Source organism: Lithobates pipiens, unplaced genomic scaffold, assembly GCF_037356315.1.
Source record: "Lithobates pipiens isolate NorthernLeopardFrog02 unplaced genomic scaffold, aLitPip1_a1.2 Scaffold_16, whole genome shotgun sequence".
NCBI classification, from domain to species: domain Eukaryota; kingdom Metazoa; phylum Chordata; class Amphibia; order Anura; family Ranidae; genus Lithobates; species Lithobates pipiens.
Genome location: NW_027507748.1, coordinates 264,057,793 through 264,085,361, shown reverse-complemented (window position 1 = coordinate 264,085,361; position 27,569 = coordinate 264,057,793). Strand labels below are relative to the sequence as shown.

Sequence of the window (27,569 nt, the reverse complement as noted above, 5' to 3'; positions counted from 1 at the left end):
ATATTTCCCAAATTTAAAAAAACTGAATCCTTCCTTTTTTATAGGTGAACTGGAGGATCTAATAAAAGATGAATGGGAAAGATCTGATAAGCGGTCCAGTCTTACCAACCGACTTGCAAAAATGTACCCCTGTAGAAAGACAATTCATTGATTAACACTCCCGTCGTTGACTCTTCGTGATGCGTCTTGCCAGGCATGTCACTCTGCCAATCGAGGACACAGTTTCCTTTCCGGAAGTTTTTGATGGAAAAATGGATCTGGAATAAAAAAAAAAAAAATGTATTCCAAGGCCAGGGTGCTTACAGGCCAGCGATTACCATGGCAGCAGTAGCTAAAACCATCTCAGGATGGGCAACAAGTATAGAGAGCCCTTCAAGATGGCACTGAATTAGGAAAGATAATCTCCTCTCTTCAGGAAATTAAATTGGCAGGCGACTGTGGCAGAAGCCTCAGTCGATGTCATTGAGACTAGCATTGCTCTTGCTGAAGGCCTAGTCACGGCAAGAAGGGCCTTTATGGCTGAAACCATATAATGTCTCAAACCTGTTTGGGTCTAAATTAGACCCCACCATCTCCCAGGTAACAGGAGGGAAGTCAGGGTTGATTCCCTCTGACAGGAGACCCAAGGCCCAAAAGGGTCCTTCCTACAGACTCAACTTCTCCGATAAGTACAGGGAAGCTAAATCCTACCATCCTGGTAGAGAAAAAAAAAAGACTGAAGAAATGCACAACCCTCCTTTCTGAGGGTGCAGGAGTCCAAGACTACCCCGGCGGGGAACAGCAAAAGTCCTTTTGAGGGTTCCCCTGCCCACCTGGCACAGGTGGGTGCCAGGCTATAAAAGTTTGTACGGATTTGGTAAAATAACAAATGATCTATGGACTCTATCCACAATCAGATTCGGACACAAATGGAAGTTCATGAGCAGACTCCCAGGAAATCACTTCCAACAAGAATGCCATCCTCTGTAGACAAAAGAAAGTTACTACTAAAATATGTAACAGAATTGAAACACAAGGGAGCAATTCTAGAAGTTCCACCATATCAAGGGGGGAGGGTTCTACTCCCCCTTATTTTTGTAAAAAAAAAAAAAAAAAGAAGAAGAAGACAGGAGACTTGCGACCTGTTCTGGATTTAAAAAACCTAAACAGGAAAATCAAAATAGAGGCTTTCAAGATGGAGAGCCTCCAGTCCATACTTCTGGCAGTGAACCTGAGCGACTGGATACCATCAGTAGATTTGTCAGACGCTTATCTACATATTCAGATTCATCCCGCCTTTCACAAGTTTCTCTGATTCGCCATCAACCAGCATCACTTCCAATTCGGCATCTTTTCGGTTCCCAGGATGTTTACCAAAGTCCTGCTACCCTTTATTGCATTCCTCCTGAGAAAAGGGACTGCGAACACACCATTATTTGGACAATATTCTACTCTTAGCAGAAAGTGGAGAAACTCTGCTCTGTCATCTGGGAATTTTACTCACGACTCCAGAACTTTGGTTGTGAAATTACTGTCAGCAAGGCATCTACCAGCTAGAGCCTGCTTGAGTGTGCTAGAGTCTAGGTTTGTGACTCTACCCATGTTGCAGTGGTCACAATGGCACATGAGAGTCCTGCAAAACTCCTTTCTAAACAGTGGGATGGAGTATCAATGCATCAGATCATTCTCATTTCCAGATTGGTGAAACAGTCGGAATGGTGGCGGTCACACTCGATCAACCGCACAAGATAAAAACCAATAGTTCCACCAGGCCCAGAAATAATCACATCGGATGCCAGTCAGAGTGGTTGGGGAGCTCACTATCAAGATCAAGCAGGTCAGGGCCGATGTCAGTTTCAGACCCAGGGTGTAGTATGAAATAGACTAGAGCTCAGGGCAGCCTTCCAGGCTCTCATAGCATTTGCACCATTTCTGAGAGGGAAGAATCTGCTTATTTGGACGGACAACTGCAGTGTCCTATATGCAGAAGCAAGGGGGTACCAAGAGTCACATGCTGATGGAGGAAGTTCGTCCCATCTTGGAATGGTCACAGGCACATTGGATAGACCTAAGGGCAGTATATGTCCCGGCAGCACAGAATATGCTACCTGACTATCTGACCCGAGAGACACTCTCGAAGAGCGAATGGACCTTGAGCTACCAGGCCTTTTCCCTTCTTACGAAGACTTGGGGGAATGCCAGAAATAGACTTAGCTGCCACACCTGCCAATGCCAAGTGTCGGAGGTTTCTGTCAAGAGCATCATTCCCGTCAGCTGAGGGAATAGATTGCCTAATTCACCCATGGAACTTCAAGTTGGGGTACATATTCCCTCCAACTCCACTAATTGCAAGGTTCCTGTCCAGGCTCCAGAGATCTTTAGCGACAGTAATCGCGGTAATGCCTTTTTGGCTGAGGAGACCGTGGTTCACGACCCTGCTGCAACTCAGCCTTCAACCTCCAATCCCTCTTCTGTTAACCCCGGATCTTCTATCTCAAGGCCAATTCTTACATCCAGCTTCAGAGAGGTTGCATCTGACGGCTTGGAAGTTGAAAGGGTTAGGCTGAGGGAACAAGGCTGTTCTCAGGAAGTAATATCAACTCTGATGCAAGCCAGGGAAACTACCAACACCACCTACACAAGAATTTGGGGGAAGTTCTTTTCCATGGCACAGCAGAGGGGATGGAATCCCCTTTCAACAGAACCTCCTCAAATTTTGAAGTTCTTCCAGTCAGGAGTTGCAAGGGCTTAAGCTCAAGTACCCTAAAGGTTCAAGTATCCGCTTTGTCTGCCAAAACAGGCACTAGATGGGCATTACATCCTCTGGCAATCCAATTCCTGATGGCCTGTCTAAATAACAGACCTCCCAAGAAACCAACGTTCCCATCATGGGACCTCTCAGTAGTATTCAATGCCTTTGCCAATCCTCCTTTTACTCTATCTTCATCAATCTCACTGTGGGATTTAACTCTGAAACTATCTTTCCTCACTGCAATTACATCAGCAAAGAGAGTGTCGGAGATCCAAGCAATAATAGTGAATATTTTCTTGCACCCACCTGACTGCCGAGTTATTTCCCAGTGTGTGCTGCCATGAAGGAGTCAGGAAAACTGCATACTCACCTTTCCATAATTTTCCTGACGCATCTTTATGGAAGCACACAGAATACCACCCCATTTTAAGGTGATATATACAGAGAATGCAGCAGGGTGTCTCCCCTTCAAATTTATAGTTAACCAATCCTGTCAGGTTGTGGGGACGGAGTCACAACCCAGTATGTGCTACCATGAAGATGCGTCAGGAAAAGGAAAATTACAAAAAGGTGAGTATACAATTTTGAATTTTTGCTGCTATTTTCTAACTGGACTAAGGCAATGAACAACCAACATGATCCTGTATTACAAAGACTGTACTTTAACTGAGCAACTACCGTCTGTTTTGTGTGGATGCCCTAAAACCAGTGTCGCGTACCTGACTGAAGGCTGAAGTGACGAGTGCGACCGACACTTAAAGTTCTCTGTGAAGCACTTAGGACAGGAGTATTGCTCGTAGTGGCACTGAATAAGGATAATGATCAGCCACCTTTCATAACAAAAATAAAAGCATTTATTAGACCACAATGGTCATGGGAAACAAACCGTACGGATTAAAATAAAAATGACTAAAAAACAAATCCTTGAGAACTGTATGTATATGTGTCATGGTTATGAAATAGAGTTGGTCTGCTTACCTGTTTCCATGTGTTCATCTCTAGAGACCAGCCGACTCTCACCTGACTGCTTTTGTAATCCATCCTCTGGCATGACTCCACCCTAGCTCCTATCAGAGAACTCTATATTAACCTGTGCACTGCAGGCCAACCCCGCTGATCAACCTTTGTGTGTTAGCTTCCTGTTACCTGCCGTGTGCTCTTCTGTTTTCCGTTACAGACTTTGGCGTGTCCTTGACTATCCCTGTTTGCCTGTGATCCTGACCTTTTGGCGTGTCCCTGACTATTTCGTCTGCTTGTGGCCCCGACCTTGGCTTTGTCCCTCACTATCCCTATCCTCCTGTTGCCTACTGTGGGTGTGAGCTGGGGAACCTGGGGGTCGCGACCTGGAGCCAGTTGCAGCCAAGTCCATCCTCACCACTAGAGGCGCTGGTGAACATCTGCTGGCTCTTAGACTCCGCGCCCCAGGGAATCTTGCACTCTAACCCCAGTGAGATCTCCCTCCCGTCTGCAGCAGTCAGCCGTAGGGTTCACAACCTTGTGGTGCACTCCTGATCTCCACGGTGTGCATCTGTCGCCTTGCCTCAAGATGACCTGCCAATATGTGTATGAGTACCAACTTCACTTCCTCCCATTCCAAATGCCCATGGCTAGAAAAGCCTACATGCCTCTGGATGGAGAGGGAATCGGCAACCTTGTGGATGGTCACACCGGATTCCGATATGGACAACCGTGGGGTCTGCTGCTGGAGAGGTAACTTTCAGATATTACTCTGACACAGATGATAGCCAGGTCCAGGATAGTTGTGGGCATGCGTTAAAGACACGGCCACTAGGCAGCCGACTGAGGGGACATCACAGCCCCACGCCAGAGCCTGGTGGGTGCAGGGATATGAGGGGATGGAAGATGTGACCCAACCAGGCACCTGGGGATGACGTCATGTGCAGCGCCAAGGCCGATGGCTGTAGGGAGTGAAGGAGATGGAATCCTCATGTAAGCCTGTTAGGGGGTCACCATGACAACACGTTTCGCTCAATGGAGCTTTGTCAAGTCGCGTGATGGATACCGGAACCGAAAGGCTTTTAAAGAGAGGAGGAGCCAGGGAAGGGAGGAGGGCGGAGAGCTCATTATGCATATAACAGGGTTGCCTCTAACACCTCCATACATTTTGTTAACCCTCCTTAACTCCTATGGATTCAATAATGTAGAACAAAAATATATAAATCTAAAATATGTGACAAATTTGTAAAAAACTATATTGTGAGTACATAAATTAGTATACTTGTCATAAATCACAGTAAAATTCACATGTTGGTAAATATTCTCTAAAGACTTAAACAGCAGGAATTACAATAAAAAAAATTAAAGGAGAAATTAATACAACCTGTATTGCTATATTGCTAATGTTTTATCTCTATCGTAGCGAAAGACAAAAAGGAAGGGGGGGGGGGGATTAACCAAAATGAGTACCCAATCCGCCATTATAAAGGCTATTAAATAAGTTAGGACCATGTAAGAGTACCGTAGCAGAGCTAATCGTACGATACCATATATATATTTATTTGCTATGTGTCTATGCAGCATGCAAGTGTATGTTCCCAAATGGGTAAAAATTGGGCAAGATCCCCAGGTAATGCCAAATTCTGCATTTATAAACGATTGGTGCATATATGCAGATGCGCTCTGTTACAGATCTCTCTGCTATGTGTCTTGCAAACTCCTCTAACTCTGATTAGCCAGGGTTATTAACAACTTGCCGACCGCCTCACGCAGATATACTGCAGAATGGCACGGGCAGGCAGAGTAACGTATGGGTACGTTACTCACCTCGCGGGCAGGGGGGGAAACCACTGATTCATGGCCACCCCATCGCGATCACTCCTGGCGGATGGAATGCTTCCTCTGCTTCTGTAATGTAAACAGAAGCAGAGGAATTGATGTCATCGCTCCTCGTGAAGCAGTTTCGTTCCGGCTTCCGAGGAGAGAAGACCTCAAGTAAGTTTGTACCAACACTACACTAACAGTAGAACACGCAAGCACACAAATCATCCTCTGATCACCCCCCCTGCAACAGTGACACCAATAGCAATTACATTTTTTTTACCGATTACTGCATTAGTGTATTTTGTGACTGTTAGAAGTGGTAGGGCAGTTAGTGGTAGGCCCCTTTAGGTCTAGGGTACCCCTCTACCGCCCAATAAATGTTTAACCCCTTGATCACCCCCCAATTAACCCGTCACCAGTGTCACTAAGCAATCCTTTTTCTGAACGCCGTATTAGTGTCACAGGTGACGCTAGGTAGTCAGGTATTTAGGTTCACCGTCAGCTTTTTATAGCGTCAGGTACCCCCATATACTACCAAATAAAGGTTTTAACCCCCCCCCAGTTAACCCTTTCACCAGTGATCATTGTATAACTGTTACGGGTGAAGCTGGTTAGTTTTTTTATAGTGTCAGGGCAACCGCCATTTAGGTTTAACCCCATGATCATCCGTGGGTGATATCAGTTAGGTTTTAGGGTCTGCGTCGCCCCAGGCAGCGTCAGGTTAATGCCATAGTATCTGAACGGATCAATATCTGATCAGATCTATAATAGCGTCCCCAGCAGTTTAAGGTTCCCAAAAACAGTGTTAGCGGGATCAGACCAGATACCTGCTAGCACCTGCAATTTGCCCCTCCGCCCAGCCCATCCCACCCAAGTGCAGTATTGATCGATCACTGTCGCTTACAAAACACAACACACATAACTGCAGCATTCGCAGACTCAGGCCTGATCCCTGCGAGCGCTACTTTTTTGGTAGCGTTTGAATCAGTCGCTAACAGTCAGGAGCTTTTTTTACCTGCGAGTCTCACTAGTGTACCACTAAATTTAGAGCCCAAAATGGCAATCTTCGAAGGTACACTAGTGAAGAGGCCTACAAGTTTGAGCATGACAGATAGTGAAGAGGAAAATCGCTCATCTGTCAGATTCAGGCTCAGAATACGATCCTGTAGACGACAGCGGCTCCATGACAGATAGCTCGGACAACAGAGTTGTGGTCACTGCCAAGGTCAGACATACCAGACTCCGATCTTCTGCTGTTGAGGTGCAAGAACCACAGGGCTCTCATATGGAGCAGAGAAGTAATCGTGCCGCTATTCCTTCTGGTGAACTGGCAAGCACCAGCGGCCTAGTACACCCTGATCGTAGTCAAATCAGCACTTCAGTAAGACATGGTGACGTGGCGAGTCCCATAAGTGCAATTCAAGCTGGTGAGGTGGAAAGCACAGGTAGTGTCCCGCCGCCACCAAGAAGAAGACAAACACAGGCCCATATAGCCCATAGTGCCCTTCCTGCTGCATTCGCCAATCTTAATTGGAAACCCACCACTTCTGCAAAACCCGTACTTCCCCCATTCACTGGCCAACTCGGCATTCAGGTGGAAACAGTTGATTTTACATCACTTGATTCTTATTCGCTGTTTTTCCCCAAAAGATCTCTATAGATCTATTGTGGACAAAAGCAATTTGTATGCTGGTCAATACATCACCGCTATTCCCCAGTCCTTCCTTGCCAGAGATTGGAAACCAATTAGTTTCCAAATTTAAGATCTTTCTGTGCCTATCCCTCCTCATGGACATAACTAAAAAGAGTGAGCTGCTGTCATATTGGTCCACTGACCCAATTCACTGTATGCCCGTGTTCTCTGCCTCCATGACCAGGGCAAGCAGATCTTGCGGTTCATGCATTTCAACAATGAACTATGTAGTCTTCATGGAGACCCTGGATACTATCGGCTATCCAAAATTCGGCCCCTTGTAAACCACTTCAACGTTTTGCAGACTTGTTTACTCCCCATCAAGTTGTCTGCGTTGAGTGCCCGATTAAGTTTTCTGGCTGCTTGTCTTTCAAACAGCATCTTCCCAGCAAGCGTGCCAGATACGGGGTCAAGGCTATACATGTTGTTTTATGGTTTACGAGGGAAAAGATAGATGTAGAGCCGCCGAACTGCCCAGATTACACAGGGAGCACTGGCAATATTTTGTGGGCCTTGTTGTCACACTTATTTGGAAAGGGGTACCACTTGTACGTGGACAATTACACGTATGTGACAAATTTTTAGTCACTTGTTTGATCATCAGATTGGAGCATGTGGCACCATGCGGCCTAATCGCCAGGGCTTTCCCCAGCAGCTTGTAGAGTCCCATCTTAGGCTGGGGGAAGAGAGCCTGCTTAAAGTGTAATAATTTGCTCGCTGTGAAGTGGAGGGATAATAAGAATGTTTTCGTTCTTACCTCTCTTCATGCAGACACGACAGTCCAAATTTCTACGGTGACTGGTGTCGTGGAGAAACCCCTCTGTGTCCACGAATATAACCAAAATATGAGAAGGATGGACCTCAACTGCCAGTTGTTGGCGCCGTAACTAGTTGCCCGGAAGGCCAGATGCTGGTACAAAAAAGTGTCTGTTTATTTATTTCAATTGGCTTTGCTGAACGCTCATGTGCTATACAGAGCTTCAGGACAGACTGGATCCCTGCATGAGAGGCATTTTGCATATGTCCTCCCAAGTACCCCTCAAAGAAGAGGTCACGTCTGCAGCAAGCGTGGATATAGGTGTAACACCTGCTATTATTGTCCCTCCTGTCCTGACAATCCTGGTCTTTGTATTGGTGACTGTTTTGAACGCTACCATACGCTAGTTGAGTATTAGCATAGGGTACAGCACTGCACAGACTAGGCACAATTTCACAGGATCTCCCAAGATGCCATCGCATTTTCAGAGACCCGAACCTGGAACTGTTACAGTTATATAAATTTTTATATATTATATATTTTTTTTATATTAAAAAAAAAAATTGTCGTTTTATTGTTCTCTCTCTATTGTTCTGCTCTTTTTTACTGTATTCTGCAATGTTTTATTGTTATTATGTTTTATCACGTTTGCTTTTCAGGTATGTACTTTTTTTATGCTTTACTGTGTTTTATTGTTAACCATTTTTTTGTTTTCAAGGACTCCATTCAGCTGCAGCGCAGATTTATTTATCGTGACAGCAACAGCCTTTGCTCCCACGATACATAAAGCCGTGACTCCAGCGCTGTAGGAGGTGATTTCACCACCACAGTTAAAAACAAGATTCTGCATGTATGCCCATCAGTAGTGGGCTTACCCACCGATCGATCAGTCTGTTTTTTTTCATTCAGCCCACAGACTGCAAAAAAATAAAAAAAAATTACACTATATGTCCAACAAGGACCAGCAACATACTGGAATGTTGCTAGACTTTGAGTGGTTATACCAGAATGATGCCTGTGGGTTTAGGCATCATCTTGGTATCATTATTTTGAGCCAGCGGTCAGCTTTCATGTAAAAGCAATCCTAGCAGCTAATTAGCCTCTAGACTGCTTTTATAAACAGTGGGATGGAATACCCCCCCCCCCCACCGTCTTCCATGGATTTCTCTGGTTCTCCTGTCCCAACAGGGAACCTGAGAATGCAGCCAGTGGTTCCGCCAGCTGCCCATAGAGCTGATCGGAGACCAAAATGGCTCCAATCATCTCTATGGCCTAAGAAACCAGAAGCCATGAGCATTTCGCTGGATGTAAACAGCGCCATTGGGAAAGAATTTTATCACACCGATCTTGGTGTGGTCAGATGCTTTGAGGGCAGAGGAGAGACCCCATTTAAAAAAAAAAAAAAAAGAAGAAAAAAAAAAGAAGAAAAAAAAAGAAGAAAAAAAAAAAAGGAGTACCGGTCACTACCTAGGGGATATTAACATTCCCTGAGATAACAATAAAAAAAATAAAAAAATAATGAAAGGAAGATAAAAAAGCAAATGCTCTCGTGCAAATGTGAACGCAAGCATCAGTCTGGCGTCAAATGTAACAGCAATTGCATCATGCATGTGCGGTATCACCGCGAAGGTCAGATTGAGGGCAGTAGTTTAAGCAGAAGACCCCCTCCGTAAATCTAAATTGGTAACCTGTAAAGGCTTTTAAAAATGTATGTAGTTTGTCGCCACTGCACATTTGTATGCAAATTTAAAGCATGTCGTGTTTGGTATCCATCTTTTTTATTTCATCAAACATTTGGGCAATATAGTGTGTTTTAGTGCATTTAAAATAAAAAAGTGTTTTTTCCCCCAAAAAATGTGGTTGAAAAATCGCTGCACAAATACTGTGCGAAAAAAAAATTGAAACACCCACTATTTTAATCTGTAGGGCCTTTGCTTTTAAAAAAATATAATGTTTGGGGGTTCAAAGTACCGTATTTATCAGTGTATAACACATACCGGCGTATAACGCGCACCCCAAGTTTAGGAGGAAATTTAAAAAAAAAATAAATAAATAAAAAAAACTTTTTAGGAGGGAAGTTAACCACTTAAGCCCCGGACCAATTGTCAGCCTAAGGACCAGAGGTCTTTTTACAATTTCACACTGCACTGCTTTAACTGGTAATTGCGCAGTCATGCAATGTTGTACCCAAACAAAATTTGTGTCCTTTTCTTCCCACAAATAGAGCTTTCTTTTGATGGTATTTTACGATATAAAAAGGAAAAAGACTGAAAATTAAAAAAAAAAATAAAAATAAAAAAAAGATATTTTCTACTTTTTGTTATATGAAAAATCGAATAAACTCAATTTTAGTCTTACATTTAGGCCAAAATGTATTCAGCCACGTCTTTAGTAAAAAAAAAAAATGTCTAAGCGTATATTTATTGGTTTGCGCATAAGTTATAGCGTCTACAAAATAGAGTACATTTTCTGGAATTTACACAGCTTTTAATTTATGACTGCCTATCTCATTTCTTGAGGTGCTAAAATGGCAGGGCAGTACAACCCCCCCCCCCAAATGACCCCATTTTGGAAAGTAGACACCCCAATGAAATTGCTGAGGGGCATGTTGAGCCCATTGAATATTTTTTTTTTGTCCCAAGCGATTGAATAATGCCAAAAAAAAAAAAAGTTTACAAAAAGTTGTCACTAAATTATATATTGCTCACATATGCCATAGTTATATGTGGAATTGCACCCGAAAATATATTCTGCTGCTTCTCCTGAGTACAGGGATAGCACATGTGTGGGACTTTTTGGGAGCCTAACCGCATACGGCACCCCGAAAACCAATCACCGCCTTCGGGATTTCTAAGGGTGCAAATTTTTTATTTCACTCCTCACTACCTATCACAGTTTCGAAGGCCATAAAATGCCAAAATAGCACAAACCCCCCCCCCCCCATGACCCCATTTTGGAAAGTAGACACCCCAAGCTATTTACCGAGAGGCATGTTGAGTCCATGAAATATTTTATATTTTGCCACAAGTTGCGGGAATATTACAAACTTTTTTTTTTTGCACAAAGTTGTCACTAAATGATATATTGCTCACACATGCTATGGGCATATGTGAAATTACACCCCAAAATAAATTCTGCTGCTTCTCCCGAGTACGGGGATACCACATGTGGGGGACTTTTTGGGAGCCTAGCCGCGTACAGGACCCCGAAAACCAAGCACCGCCTTCAGGATTTAAATATAAAATGCTACCAAAAAAAAAACGCTGCAGTTATGTGTTTAGTGTTTTGTAAGTGACAGTGATCGATCGATACTGCACTTGGGTGGGCTGGGAGGAGGGGCAAAACGCAGGTGCTAGCAGGTATCTGGGCTGATCCCGCTAACAATGCGTTTTTATGGAACCCTAAACTGCTGGGGATGCTAGTATAGATCTGATCAGATATTAATCTGTTCAGATACTACACCACTACGGGAGGTGTATGCTTTGCGCGTGGGTGTTAGAGGTACTGGCACTTACCTAGCGCTGCCTGGGGCGACGCAGACCCTATCTGACCCTAAAACCTAATTGATATCACCCGCCGGGTGATCAGGGGGTTAAACCTTTATTGGGTAATAAATGGTGGGTGCCCTGATGCTATAAAATGCAAACTAACTAACCAGAGTCACCCGTAACACTTATACGGTGATCGCTGGTGAAAGGGTTAACTCTAGGGGCAATCAGAGGGTTAAAACCTTTAATGGGTAGTATATAACACTATAAAAACCTGGCTGTGAACCTAAAAAATAACTAGCTACCTAGCGGCACCAGTGACACTAATGCAGCGATCAGAAAAATGATTGCTTAGTAACACTGGCAAAAGGGGGTGAAAGGGTTAACTCTAGGGGCAATCAGGGGGTTAAAACCTTTATTAGGGGGGGTAGGGGGTTACCCTGGACCTAACACTAACTGCCCTGACACTTTTTACAGTCACAACTGACACTAAATGCAGTGATCAGTAAATAAATGATCACTGCAATCAGTGACACTGTGACTATGTGTACCTACATGTCAGTGTAGTGTTGGTACACTTACTATGTCTTCTCTCCTCGCCATCCGGTTAAAAAAGACTGCCCGCGGAGAGTGACATCACTTCCTCCTGCCTGTGTTTACACTACACAGGCAGGGAAAGCTTCTCATTCGCCAGGAGCGATCGAGAGGGGCCAGAGACTAATGGCCATCCCCTCATCCCGGATCACTCCTGAAGCAAAACGGACCGCCGCAGCCAGTGGGAGGGAGTCCGATCGGACCCCCCACTTGCTGGAAGGCAGGCACGTACGGGTACGTGATTGTGCCTGTCCGTGCCATTCTGCCGACGTATATTTACATGCGGCGGTCCTTAAGTGGTTAAGGAAAAAAAAACTTGCATTTAAATGCCCATCAATGCAGCCTTATCAGTGTCATATGCAGCCTTGTCAGTCACTTGCAGCCTTGTCAGTCGCTTGCAGCCTTCCATTTAGCTTTGTCAGTCACTTGCAGCCTTGCATTTAGCCTTGTCAGTCATTTGCAGTCTTGTCTGTGGCTTTGCAATTTAAAAATGGCGCCGCCGAGATACAGAGCGGATGTCCTGTGTATCTTGGCGGCGCTCGGTAGTTCTCAGCTATTTTTGGCTGCACTTGGCTAGTGCGTGTTAAATACGGTAATTTTCTTGCTAAAACAATAGGATTTTTGTACTCACCGTAAAATCCTTTTCTCTGAAGTTCATTGACTGACACAGCTCCATTAATCTTGACCGTAGGGTTATTACGCCACCTTCAGGAGAGGACTAGACAGAACATGTAATACATGTGGAAAACAACAGAACTGTACAGTTCTGCCCAGGGGGCGGTCCCTTTGGCTAAAACCCCCTCAGCTTGCTTCCTGCAGCTCAGTACATCAACAAGCAGTATAACGTAAACTATAGGAGGGGTGGGTGCTGTGTCCGTCAATGAACTTCAGAGAGAAGGATTTTACGGTGATTTCAAAAATCCTATTTTCTCTTTTGTTCATTGACTGACACAGCTCCATTAATCTTGACCGTAGGGACGTCCCCAAGCAGTGTCATAACAAGGGGTGGAAACAGCAAACATAACTTCACCCATGACCAGAGATGCACCTCAACGGAGGAGTCATCCTCTGAACCGACCGCATCAGAACTAGCGGTCAACACATGCATCAAAATGCATTGACAACCAAATGCAACTTTAACAAAAAGAGCGTAAAGTGTAACGATTACACGGCCGCCTGCAAAACTTTGCAGCCAAAGCAAGCATCAGAAGATGTGCTTACATCAATTTTGTAGAAAAAAAAAACATTGCTCAAATCATCACAGGGGAAAAAAGGATTACTGAAGCCACTAGTTGAACACCACAGTGAACATGCATGAACTCCAAAAAGTGCCCAATCACCGTAGGTGTAAGTTGTGCTTACCAGATGGCAAGCAATAAAGGCAGTTGGCTAAACCCAGCCTAGGGCCTTTAAGCTTGCAGATGTCCACATCAGGTGTAATTACACGCTATGTCCGTCCGGGTGTCTGTATGTTTTCACATATTACCCAAGAAAGAGAGAATGACTGCCATAGTGTAGTATATTTAAAAAGTATCAATTAAGTTTATTTAAAGGCTGCACATACAATATTATAAAAGCAGAATGCACGTAAAAAAACAATGCCAGACAGTCCTCCTGAACAAACAGCGTGGTGACATCGCTGCGTGCCCTCCCAGGCGCGTTTTGTCATCAAATGGACGTTCTCCATTTGCTGAAAGGCATGCCAAGTCCATGAAATATTTTATATTGTGACAAGTTGCGGACAAATTATTATTTTTTGCACAAAGTTGTCACTTAATGTTATATTGCTCAAACATGCCATGGGCATATTTGAAATTACACCCAATACATTCTGTTGCTTCCCTTGAGTATGGAGATACCACGTGAGACTTTTTGGGAGCCTAGCCACGTATGGGACCCCGAAAACCAAACACTGCATTCAGGCTTTCTAAGGGTGTCAATTTTTGATGTCACTCCTCGCTGCCCATCACAATTTTGGAGGCCATGGAATGCCCAGATGGCACAACCCCCCCCCCCCCCCAAATGACCCCATTTTGGAAAGTAGACACCCCAAGCTATTTGCCGAGAGGTATGGTGAATATTTTGCAGACCTCACTTTTTGTCACAAAGTTTTGAAATGTGAAAAAGGAAAAAAAAAAATTATTATTTTCAAAAACAAATGAGAGCTGCAAAATACTCACCATACCTCTCAGCAAATAGCTTGGGGTGTCTACTTTCCAAAATGGTGGTCATTGGGGGGGGTTTATGCCATCTTGGTATTTTATGGCCTTCAAAAAACTGTCATAGGTAGTGAGGAGTGAAATCAAAAATTTACGCCCTTAGAAATCCTGAAGGCTTGGTTTTTGGGGCCCCGTACGCGGCTAGGCTCCCCAAAAGTCCCACACGTGGTATCCCTGTACTCAGGAGAAGCAGGGGTTGGGGTGCAATTCCACATATAACCATGGCATGTGTGAGCAATATATCATTTAGTGACAACTGTTTGTAAACATTTTTTTTTTTGCCATTATTCAATCACTTGGGACAAGAAAAAAAATATTCAATGGGCTCAACATGCCTCTCAGCAATTTCCTTGGGGTGTCTACTTTCCAAAATTGAGTCATTTGGGGGGGCTGGGGTTGTAATGCCCTGCCATTTTAGTACCTCGAGAAATGAGATAGGCAGTCAAACTAAAAGTGGTGTAAATTCCAGAAAACTTACCCTAGTTTGTAGACGGTATAACTTTTGCGCAAACCAATAAATATATGCTTATTTACTTTTTTTTTTTTACCAAAGATATGTGGCTGAATACATTTTGGCCTAAATGTATGACTAAAATTGAGTTTATTGGATTTTTCCTATAACAAATAGTAGAAAATATAATTTTTCAAAATAATCGGTCATTTTCTGTTCATAATCACAAAAAATAAAAATGGCAGAGGCAATCAAATACCATCAAAAGAAAGCTCTATTTGTGGGGAAAAAAGGACACAAATTTCGTTTGGGTACAACATTGCTTGACCGCCAAATTGTAAAAAGTGCTCTGGTCAGGAAGGGGGTAAATCCTTCTGGGGCTGAAGTGGTTAAGAGCTATTTTCAGCGAACAAAAAAGAACAAGGAGTCCAGAAAGTGATTGTTTGGCCCCCAGATCAACATCATCAAGTCTGCCTGGCATTACATGAAGAGACAGAAGGGTTTGCGACCGCTTACATCCACAGAAGATCTGTGCTTACTTCTCCAAGATGTTTGGAACAACCTACCTGCTGAGTACTTTCACAAACTGTTTTGAAGGCAAAGGGTTTGATTTCTCTTCTGTTCATTTACTTTCCAATTTGTTAAGTGATAAAAATTAACTATTTACTCTTCTATTCCATAGCCACAATAGTCAAGCCAACAAGCTTATTAAGACTGTTCTTGCTTAGGCATATCAAAGGAAAATATGCATTCAGTCAGATTTTTTTGATCCTTTATTTGTTCTCTGTTCTTTACACATACTGGCACCAAAATCTGATCAATAAATGTAGTTATAAATATTTGTACAGAAAACTGTAAACTTTTATGCAATTCATCCTTTCAATGATATATAAATCAAGGATAGAAATCATATACAAAACAAAGCCACTTCCAAAAAAAATATTCAGTTGCAATTGAGGGAAAGAAAGAAATTTATATTCAGCTTTTATAGAATAAGTATGCTTTTATGGGGGAAAAACAAAACAAAAAACACCACATTTTACAAGTAATGCCCACATAAAACTGAACATTTAGCAAGAAACCTGATAAAACTTCTTCCCACCTGGTTACGTAGGGGGTAACTTCTTTTATGACACTTTACAGTTTTTTCCCCGTTGGCGTCTTTTTACAGAGTTTTTTTTGAAGTGTGCTGGTGAATCTGTTCCTCTGCTGAGTGAATAATTTGGGATTGGCCTTCCAAGAAAAAAGCCCTCTGGCTCAGAGTCTGATGATGAGCATGATGTTTCGGCTTTCCCTTCCAGATCATATCTGTAACCTGAATGCCAGGAACTACTTGTCTCACTGTCAGTTTCACTATACAGTCTTGGTAGCTCTGTTTGACATCCATTTATTGAGGATTCCTGTAAAATGGGGTTCAATCTTCTCCCTGTATAATCTTTCACCGAGTCATTCCAGGTTTTGCAGTTTAATTGACATCTGCTCCTTGGGGAGTTACTCTGGTGACTTGATGGTCTTGTAACACTTTTCTGAGATCTGAAAGTGCAGTACATCTGAGAGTCATAGGTTAGGCAGCTTTGGGAGCAGTAAAGACGATCTTTGTGAATGATAAACTCTGACCTATGGAGTGGTGCCCTGCAACAGGAGCAGCAGAAGCAGGATGGCAGCAAATGCCAGTACTGCCCTTTTAAAGTCATAAAGTCTTCATTTGGATCTGTAGAAAGAAATAATTTACAAACAGACTTGAGTATGCTTGCCAGTCGGCATGCCACTATTGCAGTACATTATAAATAAAATATTTTATACATTCCTTATAGGCAATTTAAAGCAGCGTTAAACCCAAAAGCAAACATTTTATATTGCACCTTACCAATTATTAGATGTGATGGCTGTATTAGTTTTCTTTTTAAGCTTTCTTTCCTTTATTTTCACCTTGAGAATCTGGCCAGTAAGTCAGTAGTTTTTCAAAATGAGCTCTCTTGTAGATATAGCAGATACAGAGATGAGGCAAACCATTTACCACTGATGGGCACTTACAAAGCAAAAATAAAAGTTGCTGCAGGCTATACCCCAGTACCGTTTTTTTAAAGCGGTGGACAGCCATCTGTTGAAAACAGCCGATCCAGCTCGCCAGCTACTCGCCCGTCATCCCAGGCAGCGGGAGGGGACATCCCCCTCCCATCGCTGTCCACCTTTCTTCCCGGTCCTCCTGTCCCACCGGGAGTTCTGAGCCACGATCCGGTGCATACACTGGCTAGGCCAGTACCTGAACAAAGATTCGGCTTAGATCGAGTCTCCGTAGTAAAAATCCGGAAGTGACTTCACAACATCACTTCCGGTTTACTCGGCTGCCAATGGCACCAATAAAAAATAAATAAAAATGACAGTGTTCAGAATCACAGATTTTGGCAATCTGAATACTTTGACGTGCAAAAGGAAGGATCTGGGGTCTTTAAGACCCCTGCTCCTTCCATAAAGAGTACCTGTCATAGTCTTTTACTGCCACAAGGTATGTTTACATTCCTTGTGACGCCAATTATTATTATTATACATGATTTATATAGCACCAACAGTTTACGCAGCGCTTTACAATGTAGTCGGGGGACAGCACAATTACAGTACAGATCAATACAGAATGGACAGGAGGGCCCTGCTCGTAGAGCTTACATTCTAAAAGGGAGGAGGTGGTGGTACAAAAGGCAATAGATCCAGGGAATAATTTTATGGGGGGGGGGGGGGGGTGGCTCAGGGACAGTTAGGTGGGTGTGGGATAGGCTTCCCTTAATAAGTGCATTTTCAGGGATCTCCTAAAGGAGGACAGGTTAGGGGCTGATCGGATATACCAGGGCAGGGAGTTCCAGAGGATGGGAGAGGCTCTGGAGAAGTCCTGAAAGAAAGCATGAGAGGAGGTAACAAACAAGGGAGCTAGAGAGCAGGAGGTCCTGGGAGGAGCGGAGGGGACGATTTCAGCGATATCTTCAAATGAGGTTGGTGATGTTGGTGAAAAGGGAGGACAGGCCATATTGGCCCCATAAAGAATGAGGAAGGACATCTGGTTACAAAAGGATGGGGAGATGGCGAAGGTATTGAATTTATTATTCTCCACAGTCTTCACGAGGGAATTGGGGGGGCTTCAGTAACCAAAACTGAAGTGTTTATCCTCATGACACATCACAGGAAAAACCTCCATGGTTAACAGAGGACAGAATTAAAATTAGACTTGGGAAACTTAACATTAATAAACCACTGGGACCAGATGGCTTGCACCCAAGGGTACTTAGGGAACAAACTCAGTCAAGTAATTGCCAGACCATTGTTCCTAATTTTTACTGACAGTCTACTGACTGGAATGGTACCAGCTGATTGGAGAAAAGACAATTTAGCACCAATATTTAAAAAGGGCCAAAATACATCCCTGGGAATTACAGACCAGTTAGCCTAACATCAATAGTATGTAAACTCTTGGAGGGGATGATAAGGAACTATATATAAGATTTTAGTAATGAGAACGGTATTATTAGCAGTAATCAGCATGGATTCATGAAGAATCGTTCTATTAACCATCAATGAGGAGGTGAGTTGCCATCTAGATAAAGGAAGGCCCGTGGACATGGTGTATCTGGATTTTGCAAAAGCATTTGACACAGTTCCCCATTAACATTTACTGAACAAAATAAGGTCCGTTGGTATGGACCATAGGGTGAGTACATGGATTGAAAACTGGCTACAAGGGCGAGTTCAGATGGTGGTTATAAATGGGGAGTACTCGGAATGGTCAGGGTGGGTAGTGGGGTCCCCCAGGGTTCTGTGCTGTGACCAATCCTATTTAACTTGTTCATAAACGACCTGGAGGATGAGGTAAACAGTTCAATCTCTGTATTCGCGGACGATACTAAGCTAAGCAGGGCAATAACTTCTCCTCAGGATTTGGAAACTTTGCAAGAAGATCTGAACAAATTAATGGGGTGGGTAACTACATGGCAAATGAGGTTCAATGTAGAAAAATGTAAAATAATGCATTTGGGTGGCAAAAATATAAATGCAATCTATACACTGGGGGGAGAGCCTCTGGGGGAAGATAGAAAAGTACCTGGGGGTCCTAGTAGATGATCAGTAGAGTCTCAGCAATGGAATGCAATGCCAAGCTGCTGCTAACAAAGCAAACAGAATATTGGCATGCATTAAAAAGGGGATCAACTTCAGAGATAAAACGATAATTCTGCCGCTCTACAATACTCTGATCCAGCCGTACTTAGAGTACACTGCCCATTTCGGGGCACCGGTCCTCAGGAAGGGTATACTGGAAATGGAGTAAGTACAAAGAAGGGCAACAAAGTTAATAAAGGGTCTGGAGGATATTAGTTATGAGGAAAGGTTGCAAGCACTGAACTTATTCTCTCTGGAGAAGAGACGCTTGAGAGGGGATATGATTTTAAATATGCCCTCGGGGATATTCATACTGGTGACCCCACAATAAGGATAAAACTTTTTTGCAGAAGGGAGTTTAACAAGACTTGTGGCCACGCATTAAAATTAGAAGAAAAGAGGTTTAACCTTAAACTACGTAGAGGGTTCTTTACTGTAAGAGTGGCAAGGATGTGGCAGTCCCATCCACAGGTGGTGGTCTCAGTGGAGGAGCATCAATATTTTCAAGAAACTATTAGATCAGCTCCTGAACGACCTCAACATACAGGGATATACAATGTAATACTGACATATAATCACACACATGGGTTGGACTTGGTGGTTAGCATTTTGAATTTTATACGGTGGGGTAGGGGAAGCCAGTGAAGGGATTGGCAGAGAGGGGCAGCAGTCACGGATTGATTTGCGAGGTGTATTAGTCTAGCAGCAGCATTCATAATAGACTGAAGGGGGGATAGCCTGCGTAAGGGTAATCCATTAAACCCCTTTCACACTGGGGCACTTTGCAGGCACTATAGAGCTAAAAATAGCGCCTGCAAAGCGCCCTGAAACAGCCGCTGCTTTGTCTCCAATGTGACAGCCCAGAGGGCTTTCACACTGGAGTGGTGCGCTGGCCGGGCAGTAAAAAAAGCCCTGCTAGCCGCATCTTTGGAGCGGTGAAGGAGCGGTGTGTATACCGCTCCTGCCTATTGAAATGAATGGGCAGCGCAGCTATACCGCCGGCAAAAATTCTGCTGTGGCAGCACTTTACGGGTGGTTTTAACCCTTTTTTGGCCGCTAGCGGGGTTAAAAGCACCCCGCTAGCGACTGAATACCCCTGCAAATACGACGGTAAAGCGCCGCTATTTTTAGCGTCAACGGACCCACCATCCCAGTGTGAATGGAGCCTTAGGGAGAGTTGCAGTAGTCAAGTCGGGAAATAATCAAGGAGTGAATAAGTTGCTTTGTGGTGTCATTAGTCAGGAAGGGTCGAATTCTGAGATGTTGCAGAGGTTAAGGCGGCAGGATTTAACCAGTGATTGGATGTGGGGGCTGAAGGAGAGGTCAGAGTCAAGGATTACACCCAGCACCCTGGCATGTGTGGAGGGATCAATGGTTGTGCCGTCGATCTTAATGGTAAAGTCATGGGGGGGGGGGGGGGGACCGGGAAGGAGGAAATATTACAAGCTCAGTTTTTAGCAATAAAAAGGGACAAAAATTGGGGTTAAAAATAAATAAATAAATATATATATATTTTTTTAAATGCGCCTTCGTCCCTGCGTGCTCGCGCAGCAACGAAAATGCATAGGCAAGTCACACCCGCAAAAGTAAACGGTGTTCAAATCACATAGGTGAGGTATTGCCATGATTGCCAGAGTGTGAGCAATTATTCTAACACAAGACTTCCTCTGTAACTTGGTAACCGTTAAAAATGTTTAAAGGGTCGCCTAAGAAGATTTTTAAGTACCGTCATTTGTAACAAGATTGGTATCCATTTACAATATATAAAAAAATTTGGCTAACTTTACTGTTTTATTATTTCATTAAAAAAGTGTAATTTTTTTTTTTTGAAAGACCGTTGTGCAAATACCGTGTGACATAAAATATTACAACGACCACCATTTTATTCTCCAGTCTTATATATAATGTTTGGGGGTTCCAAGTAATTTTCTAGCAATAAATACAGTGTCAAAAATGGACTCAGTCCTTAAGTGGTTAAACTAACTGTTTAAGGGAGGCAATGGGAGGGAGCCAGAGGTCACTGCTATTGGGGAAAGGGTGTCAGAGGACACTACTCTGGGGGGGGGGGGGGGTGATGATGTGAAGGCAAGGGCAGGGAGAGAACACTACTGTGTGTGTGTGTGTGTGTGTGTGTGTGTGTGTGTGTGTGTGTGTGTGTGTGTGTGTGTGTGTGTGTGTGTGTGTGTGTGTGTGTGTGTGTGTGTGTGTGTGTGTGTGTGTGTGTGTGTGTAGGGGGTGATGTGAAGGGCGGTAGAAGACACTGCTATGGGGGTGGCGCTGCCCATAGCAGTGTCCTCTGCCCCCTTCACATCGCCTCCCAGTAGAAGGACAGACACCTAAAAAGGCAGGGATTGGCAGTGCAGAGACCTGTTCGCAGTCTACCTGTCACTTGCCTGCAGTTGACAGGTAGACCACGATTGACGGGTTGCCAGCCCCTGCTCAAAGTTCTTCTCAGGCTGATTGCTATGAAACAAAAAACAGTCAAGTAGCAAGCAGACACTGCTCCAGCCCCCTCACAGACATGCAACATGGGACCCATCTTACTAAAGCAGAATTCTCTGTCACCATGTATGATTTTGCACAGATTACCACCACTTCTGGAAACCATGGGTGCCATTAGCTGTAAATGCACTTAAAACTACTACAACAACCCTTGTGTATGTAGAATGACACACACACACACACACACACACACACACCACGGGAAATGGCACAGCACTCAGGAAACTGTAATGCCGCGTACACACGACCGGACTTTGAGGGACTAGGTCCGACGGTCTTTCCGACGTAATTTCGGTGGAGTTCCAATGGACTTTCCGAATGAACGGACTTGGCCACACACAATCACACCAAAGTCCGACGGATTTGAACGTGATGACGTACGACCGGACTAGAATAAGGAAGTTCAAAGCCAGTAGCCAATAGCTTCCCTAGCGTCGGTTTTTGTCCGTCGGACAAGCATACACGAATGGATTTCTCGGTCCCGCGGTGGAAAAATTAAAAACATGTTCCATTTCTAAAGTCCGCCGGATTTTTGACAAGCAAAGGTCCGATGGAGCCCACACAAGATCGAATTATCCGACGGACTCGTTCCGTCGGACCTTTGCTGTCAAAAAGTCCGGTCATGTGTACGCGGCATAAGAGTTTGGGATCTGCTTCACATCTGTCATCAATAGAGACGTTTTGACTTTTCTTGAATTATATTTTTCATGAGGATGCTGGAAGAATTTGTTCAAGAATACATTTCAAATCAACTACGGGAGGTAAAGTTGCCACAGTCGTGGCAATTTATCACGATCTATCATGGAAGCACGGCATCCTGTTTGCAGGCTCCACAGAAATTGAAGGAATCGGATTACTGGCCTGGTCCTAATCTGATCCCAAACCACGCCCTGGGGCCAATATGGTTATCATTCTAGCCCTAAAGGTTCTTTCTAGGCCCAAACCGCAACTGTTTGACCTGTGCGTTACACCATTATGGTCAACAGACTTTTGAGGGCTGGAGATTGGTCATCCTGCACATTTCTTTTTAGTGTGTTCATTTCAGTTTTCATCTTGCCATTCCCAATATGCAATAGGATGTAGCCAGTTTTTAGCTTTACATGTATTATATGCTTATTTTCCAAGAAAAACATTTTTGGTTTTTAAAATATTATAATAATACGTCAACCACTTGACCTCCAGAAGGTTTAATCCCCTTTATGACCAGGGCATTTTTTCTTATTCAGCACTGTGCTGTGCTACTTTAACTGGCAATTGCACAGTCATGCAACACTATATGCAAATAAAATCATTTTTTTCACACAAATAAAGCTGGATTTTTTTTATTATATTAATGTCATAATTTGTTATAAAACAAATTCAATATAATCTAATTCTTCATAATATTTAGGTGAAAATGTATTCTGCTACACATCTTTGGTAAAAACCCAACTGCGTTTTTTGGGACACTAGACTACACAGATTGTTCACATTCAACCTTGGGGCATGCCATTTGCTTCCTCTCATACTCTACAATCTATCATGGGAGTTAGTTTTTACCTAGTTTAATGATCAAGACCTCCATATGAAAACACATTCCCATTCCTCATCCTGCAACCTTCCTTGGATTTGCCTAACACAGTCCTCATTTCCTGCAGATATTGGTCTGGCCTTGTACTGTATTTCCTCTAACACCTTGGCTCTCAGTCCTTTGTGAAAATGGAGCACTCTCTCCATTGTCTCTGGCAGCTATAGTTCTGCCTTGGCTCCCTTCATTTTCTTTTTGGGAGCCATCTTTTTTTTCCTAATGGACTAGCACAGGCAACAAATCTGCTCATTATAAAATACCATGAAACTGTATAAATTGGCAATATTAGGAGAGAACGTGAAAGGTTTTAAGAGCAAAACCAACATTACAAAAACTCAACTGAAGTGAAAAAATAGGCTAAAGTTAATGGCTTACTATACAGATGAAATAAATAGGTGTACGATCTGCCAAAATATTAGAAAATTCTGTTCAGCCAGTTTTCTGATTTAGGCATCTCTACCACTCTTCACAGACATGAAGTACATTTACTGTACTGTCTGGTTCAGCAATTCAGATTCCTCTAGTACCTCTACATCTCTTCCTGCATGTTCATTGAAGGCGTACATAGCTGTACGGTCCAAGAAATTATAAGCCGGTACATTAGGATGATCGATTTTCAGACAGACATACACACACACCATCGTTTGTGGAGTATAAATTTCCTACAGACTAAATATACATGGATTTGGATTATTTTTACCAAAGAAATGTAGCAGTATATATTTTGGCCTAAATTTATGAAGCAAAAATATTTGCAAAATTTTATAACAAATAAAAAACGCATTTTTTTCTTGATTAAATACCACCAAAAGAAAATCATAAAAATTTAATTTGTGTAAAGTCTTGCTTGACCAAGCAAATTTCATTTAAATAGTGACAGCGCTGAAAATTGGCCTGGGCAGGAAGGGGTTGAAAGTGTCCAGTATAAGTGGTTAAAGTAGTATGTAGGTTTTGTTATGTCACCTTTGTGTAAAAAACAAAAAAACAAAACACTTACCAACAGGTTCACCACAACCCTCACATGTCTCGGCATAAAGACGCTGAAAGCAGCCATTGCAAAATGGTCTACTACCTCTCATTACATATCGGCCCCCACCAAGCACCACCTCGCACTCCCAGCAACAAAAGTGTTCCACGTGCCAGCAGTGACCTTCAGCTACTGTACATCTCTCTGTTAGAATCAACTATAAAAACAGAAATTTAGATGGCAGTTATAATAAAAAAGCAGAAGACATGACAACAGAATACTAACAAAATACCAAATTAAATGCATTCACATAAGCAAGAACCATGAATACCCAAGTATGTTTTGGATCTGACAAAAAAAAAAATAAAAAAAAAAAAAACATGTGCGCGTGCGCACACAGACACAAACACACACACAGTTAAGTTGAAAAACTAGACTAAGGTCGGCCACAGACAAATGGAAATTCAGGAACTGGCCGAATTTTGATCTGTCTATGAACAGGCTGGTTGTACTGAAGTCGATCCATGGATTGACTCCAGTACAACTAGCTTGTTGGGTTTTTCATGCGATCACTGCCAACGACCATTACTGGGAAACCTCCCGCTGTAAGAATACAATATTACGGTGGGTGGGAATCGGGACAATTTTCTATGTGTAAAGAATGCCTTTTAGTTCACAGTCATCTAAAAAGGTACTGTGAAACCTTGAGACACTATAGACGTTGGGTAAACAACATTTGATTTGCGAGTACTTTCAAAGTGTTTAAAACTAAATTCCAGTAATTCAGCCAGTTTTTAAAAAGTAAAGGCACAGTATGAGTCAAGTCCAAGGAGCTGCAAGACATCTCCTGGTGTTATCTCTATTATTTATATCTGACAGGTTTATTGTTCTGCTGGAAACTACACTCCAAAAGTTAGGGGCTGTTAGAAGAGAACAGCAAAAGGCACATATAGCAGCTATGACCTCTGCTGCTCAGAGAAGCTTTTGTATTTTCTGAATGTGTTCAGATAATACAAAAGCTTCTGTGAATTGGCAGGAGGAAAGGAGGGACGGGCATAACAGCTGCAGCGACTCCTGTTCAAGATACATAGCTGAGAAGGATCATCACTCTCCCAGAACTACAGTGATAGCCGTTTCAGGAGCACTATAAAGCAGTCGTCAAATATAAATACTAAAGAAAAGCCCAGGTGGTGTCCTGCACCTCGCTGGACTTAACTCATAGTGTGCCTTTATTTTTTACATAAAAAAAAATATGTGTCAACATTCAGCCTATGTATTTGTTTTATTGTGTTAACAGGTAAGGGGGCCTGTTTAACAAGGCTCTGCATAGCATGGGCCAAGAAAGATGCCCACCCTGCTCCACATAGCCTACAAGGTGTAGAAAAATAGGATTTTTATTATAGCTTATCTGTAAAATCCATTTCGTGGAGTACATCATGGGACACAGAACTTAAGTAAATTAAATTACTTAATGAGTTATTGGCAACCTTCAGGTGTTGACACTGGTATACCCAATCAAGGAAGTTCGCTCCCTATATAACCCCTCCTCCTTCCAGGAGCTAATCAGTTTTTGAAGCAAAGCAATATACTTAAATCCCAAAAGAGGGGAGGGACCTCTGTGTCCCATGATGTACTCCAAGAAAAGGATATTACAGGTAAGCTGTAATAAAAATCATATTTTCTTTATCGTACATCAAGGGACACAGAGCCTAAGTAATTACTTAATGGGACGTTCAATTGCAATGCTACTTGAGGGGAGGGAGAGACAACCGGCAGGGTACCCCCAGACTTGAGGACTTCTACTGTTGCCTGCAGCACACTGCACCCTAAGGGGATATCCTCATACCTCCTTACATTCACCTGATAACATTTTGTGAATGTATGCCCTGAAGACCAAGTTGCAGCCTTACAGATCTGAGCCATGGAGGCCTGGTGAGGCACTGCCCAAGAAGCACTAACCGCCCTGGTAGCGTGCGCCTTAACTTGAAAAGGGAGAATCTTACCCCTTAAATTATAAGTTTGAATTATAACTTGCCAAATCCACTTAGCAACAGTGGATTTTGATGCTGCCTGTACTTTCTTAGGACCCTCTGGCCGAATAAATAAGACATCAGTCTTAAGAATCTGAGCAGTTGTCTTTAAATAGATTCTCACTGCTCTCACCACATCATGACAATGCACTGACTTTTCTTCCCTGGAACATGGTTTTGGAAAAAACAAACAATGGCAGGACAACCTGAAACCACTTTTGGTAAAATGCCTGGATGAGGGCGCAACACCACTCTGTCCTCGTGAATAATCAAATATGGCTCTTTACAAGAAATAGCCAATTCCGAAACCCTCCTTGCTGAGGATATAGTAACCAAAAATACCAGCTTCCTTGTCAGGACTAAGAGAATATGCTGTATCGGTTCAAATGGATGTTTTTGTAACACTGACAAAACCAAGTTCAAGTCCCAAGGGCTTAAAGTGGTTGTAAACCCTTACAAACCACTTTGACCTACAGGTAAGCCTAGATTAAGGCTTACCTGTAGGTCCAAGAAATATCTCCCAAACCTATACGGTTTAGGAGATTTTTGCCCGAAGACGGGCACCGATATCTACGGCGCATGCGCCATAGACAGCGGCGCGCAGGCGCACTGAGCGGGGCATAGTCGATGACGGCAATGCCGCGAGTCTCGGCTCCCGTGCGCATGCGCAGGAGTGACGTCATCGCTGCTCCGGCGAATCACAGCGCCAGAGCACGGAGACCCACCAAGAAGATGGATGCTCGGAACTACAGGGGACAGCGGTGACTTCGCTGGCTCCTGTGTCAGGTAAGTGACACATAATGGACTACTATGCGATGCATAGTAGTCCATTATGCTTTGCCTTTACAGGGAACGAAAGAGGAAGTAAACTCATCAGGGTTTACTTCCTCTTTAAAGGTGATTTAACTGGCGGATTAATCCACATCACCCCTTGCATAAAACCCCATACTAAGAATGCGTAGCAAGTGGTCTTTGAAATAAAAGCGTTAAGGCTAAGACTTGGCCCTTAATAGTACTCAAGACCAACTTCATCTCTACGCCAAATTGTAGAAAGGCAAAAATTCTGCCTATGATATATCTCAGAGGGTGCCAACCCTTGGATTAACACCAGAAAACATAAACCTTCCAGACTCTATAATATATAGTTCTAGAAGCTGGTTTCCTTGCATTAGTCAAAGTAGAGATAACTGACCTGGAAAGCCCACGTTTCTTCAGCATGTGGATTTCAATAGCCAGGCTGTTAAACTTAGCGTTGGTAAAGTAGGATGGAATATCAGACCCTGTGAGAGAAGGTCTGGCCTTAGTGGAAGGGACCATGGATCCTCCACTGCCATCTTTACGATTTCTGCATAGCATGACCTTCTGGGCCATGCTGGTGCTGCCAGAATTACTGTTTTTCTTTTCAGCTTGATCCTGCAAGGAAGTTGAGGTAGCAATTGAATAGGGGGAATGCATGGATCAGTTTTCTGTTCTGCATGCAAATGGATCCTTTGTTCTGGACACAAAATTGACTAACTTTATGTTGAACTGGACGCTAGGAGATCTACGGCCAGAGTCCCTCATCTTTGACAAACAGGCTGAAAATATGTCGGGGTGAAGAAACCATTCCCCTGGGAATAATCTGCTGGTGGCACAAGTAGTCCGTC

The 27,569-nt window shown here is 43.3% G+C and overlaps 1 protein-coding gene across 3 annotated transcripts in view; it reads right to left on the bottom strand.

Annotated features, from left to right (window-relative positions):
• Nucleotides 1-15,469: 15,469 nt before the first annotated feature.
• Nucleotides 15,470-27,569, bottom strand: part of PRICKLE4 (prickle planar cell polarity protein 4) — a 133,344-nt gene continuing 121,244 nt past the window's right edge. For all 3 annotated transcript variants that reach the window (XM_077481370.1, XM_077481371.1, XM_077481372.1), the window contains exons 6-7: nucleotides 23,924-24,110; nucleotides 15,470-16,425 (exon numbers count right to left, since the gene is read on the bottom strand). In XM_077481370.1, coding sequence (XP_077337496.1) covers nucleotides 15,842-16,425; nucleotides 23,924-24,110 — 771 coding nt within the window. In that variant the 3' untranslated portion in view covers nucleotides 15,470-15,841. The remainder of the gene's footprint in view (nucleotides 16,426-23,923; nucleotides 24,111-27,569) is intronic.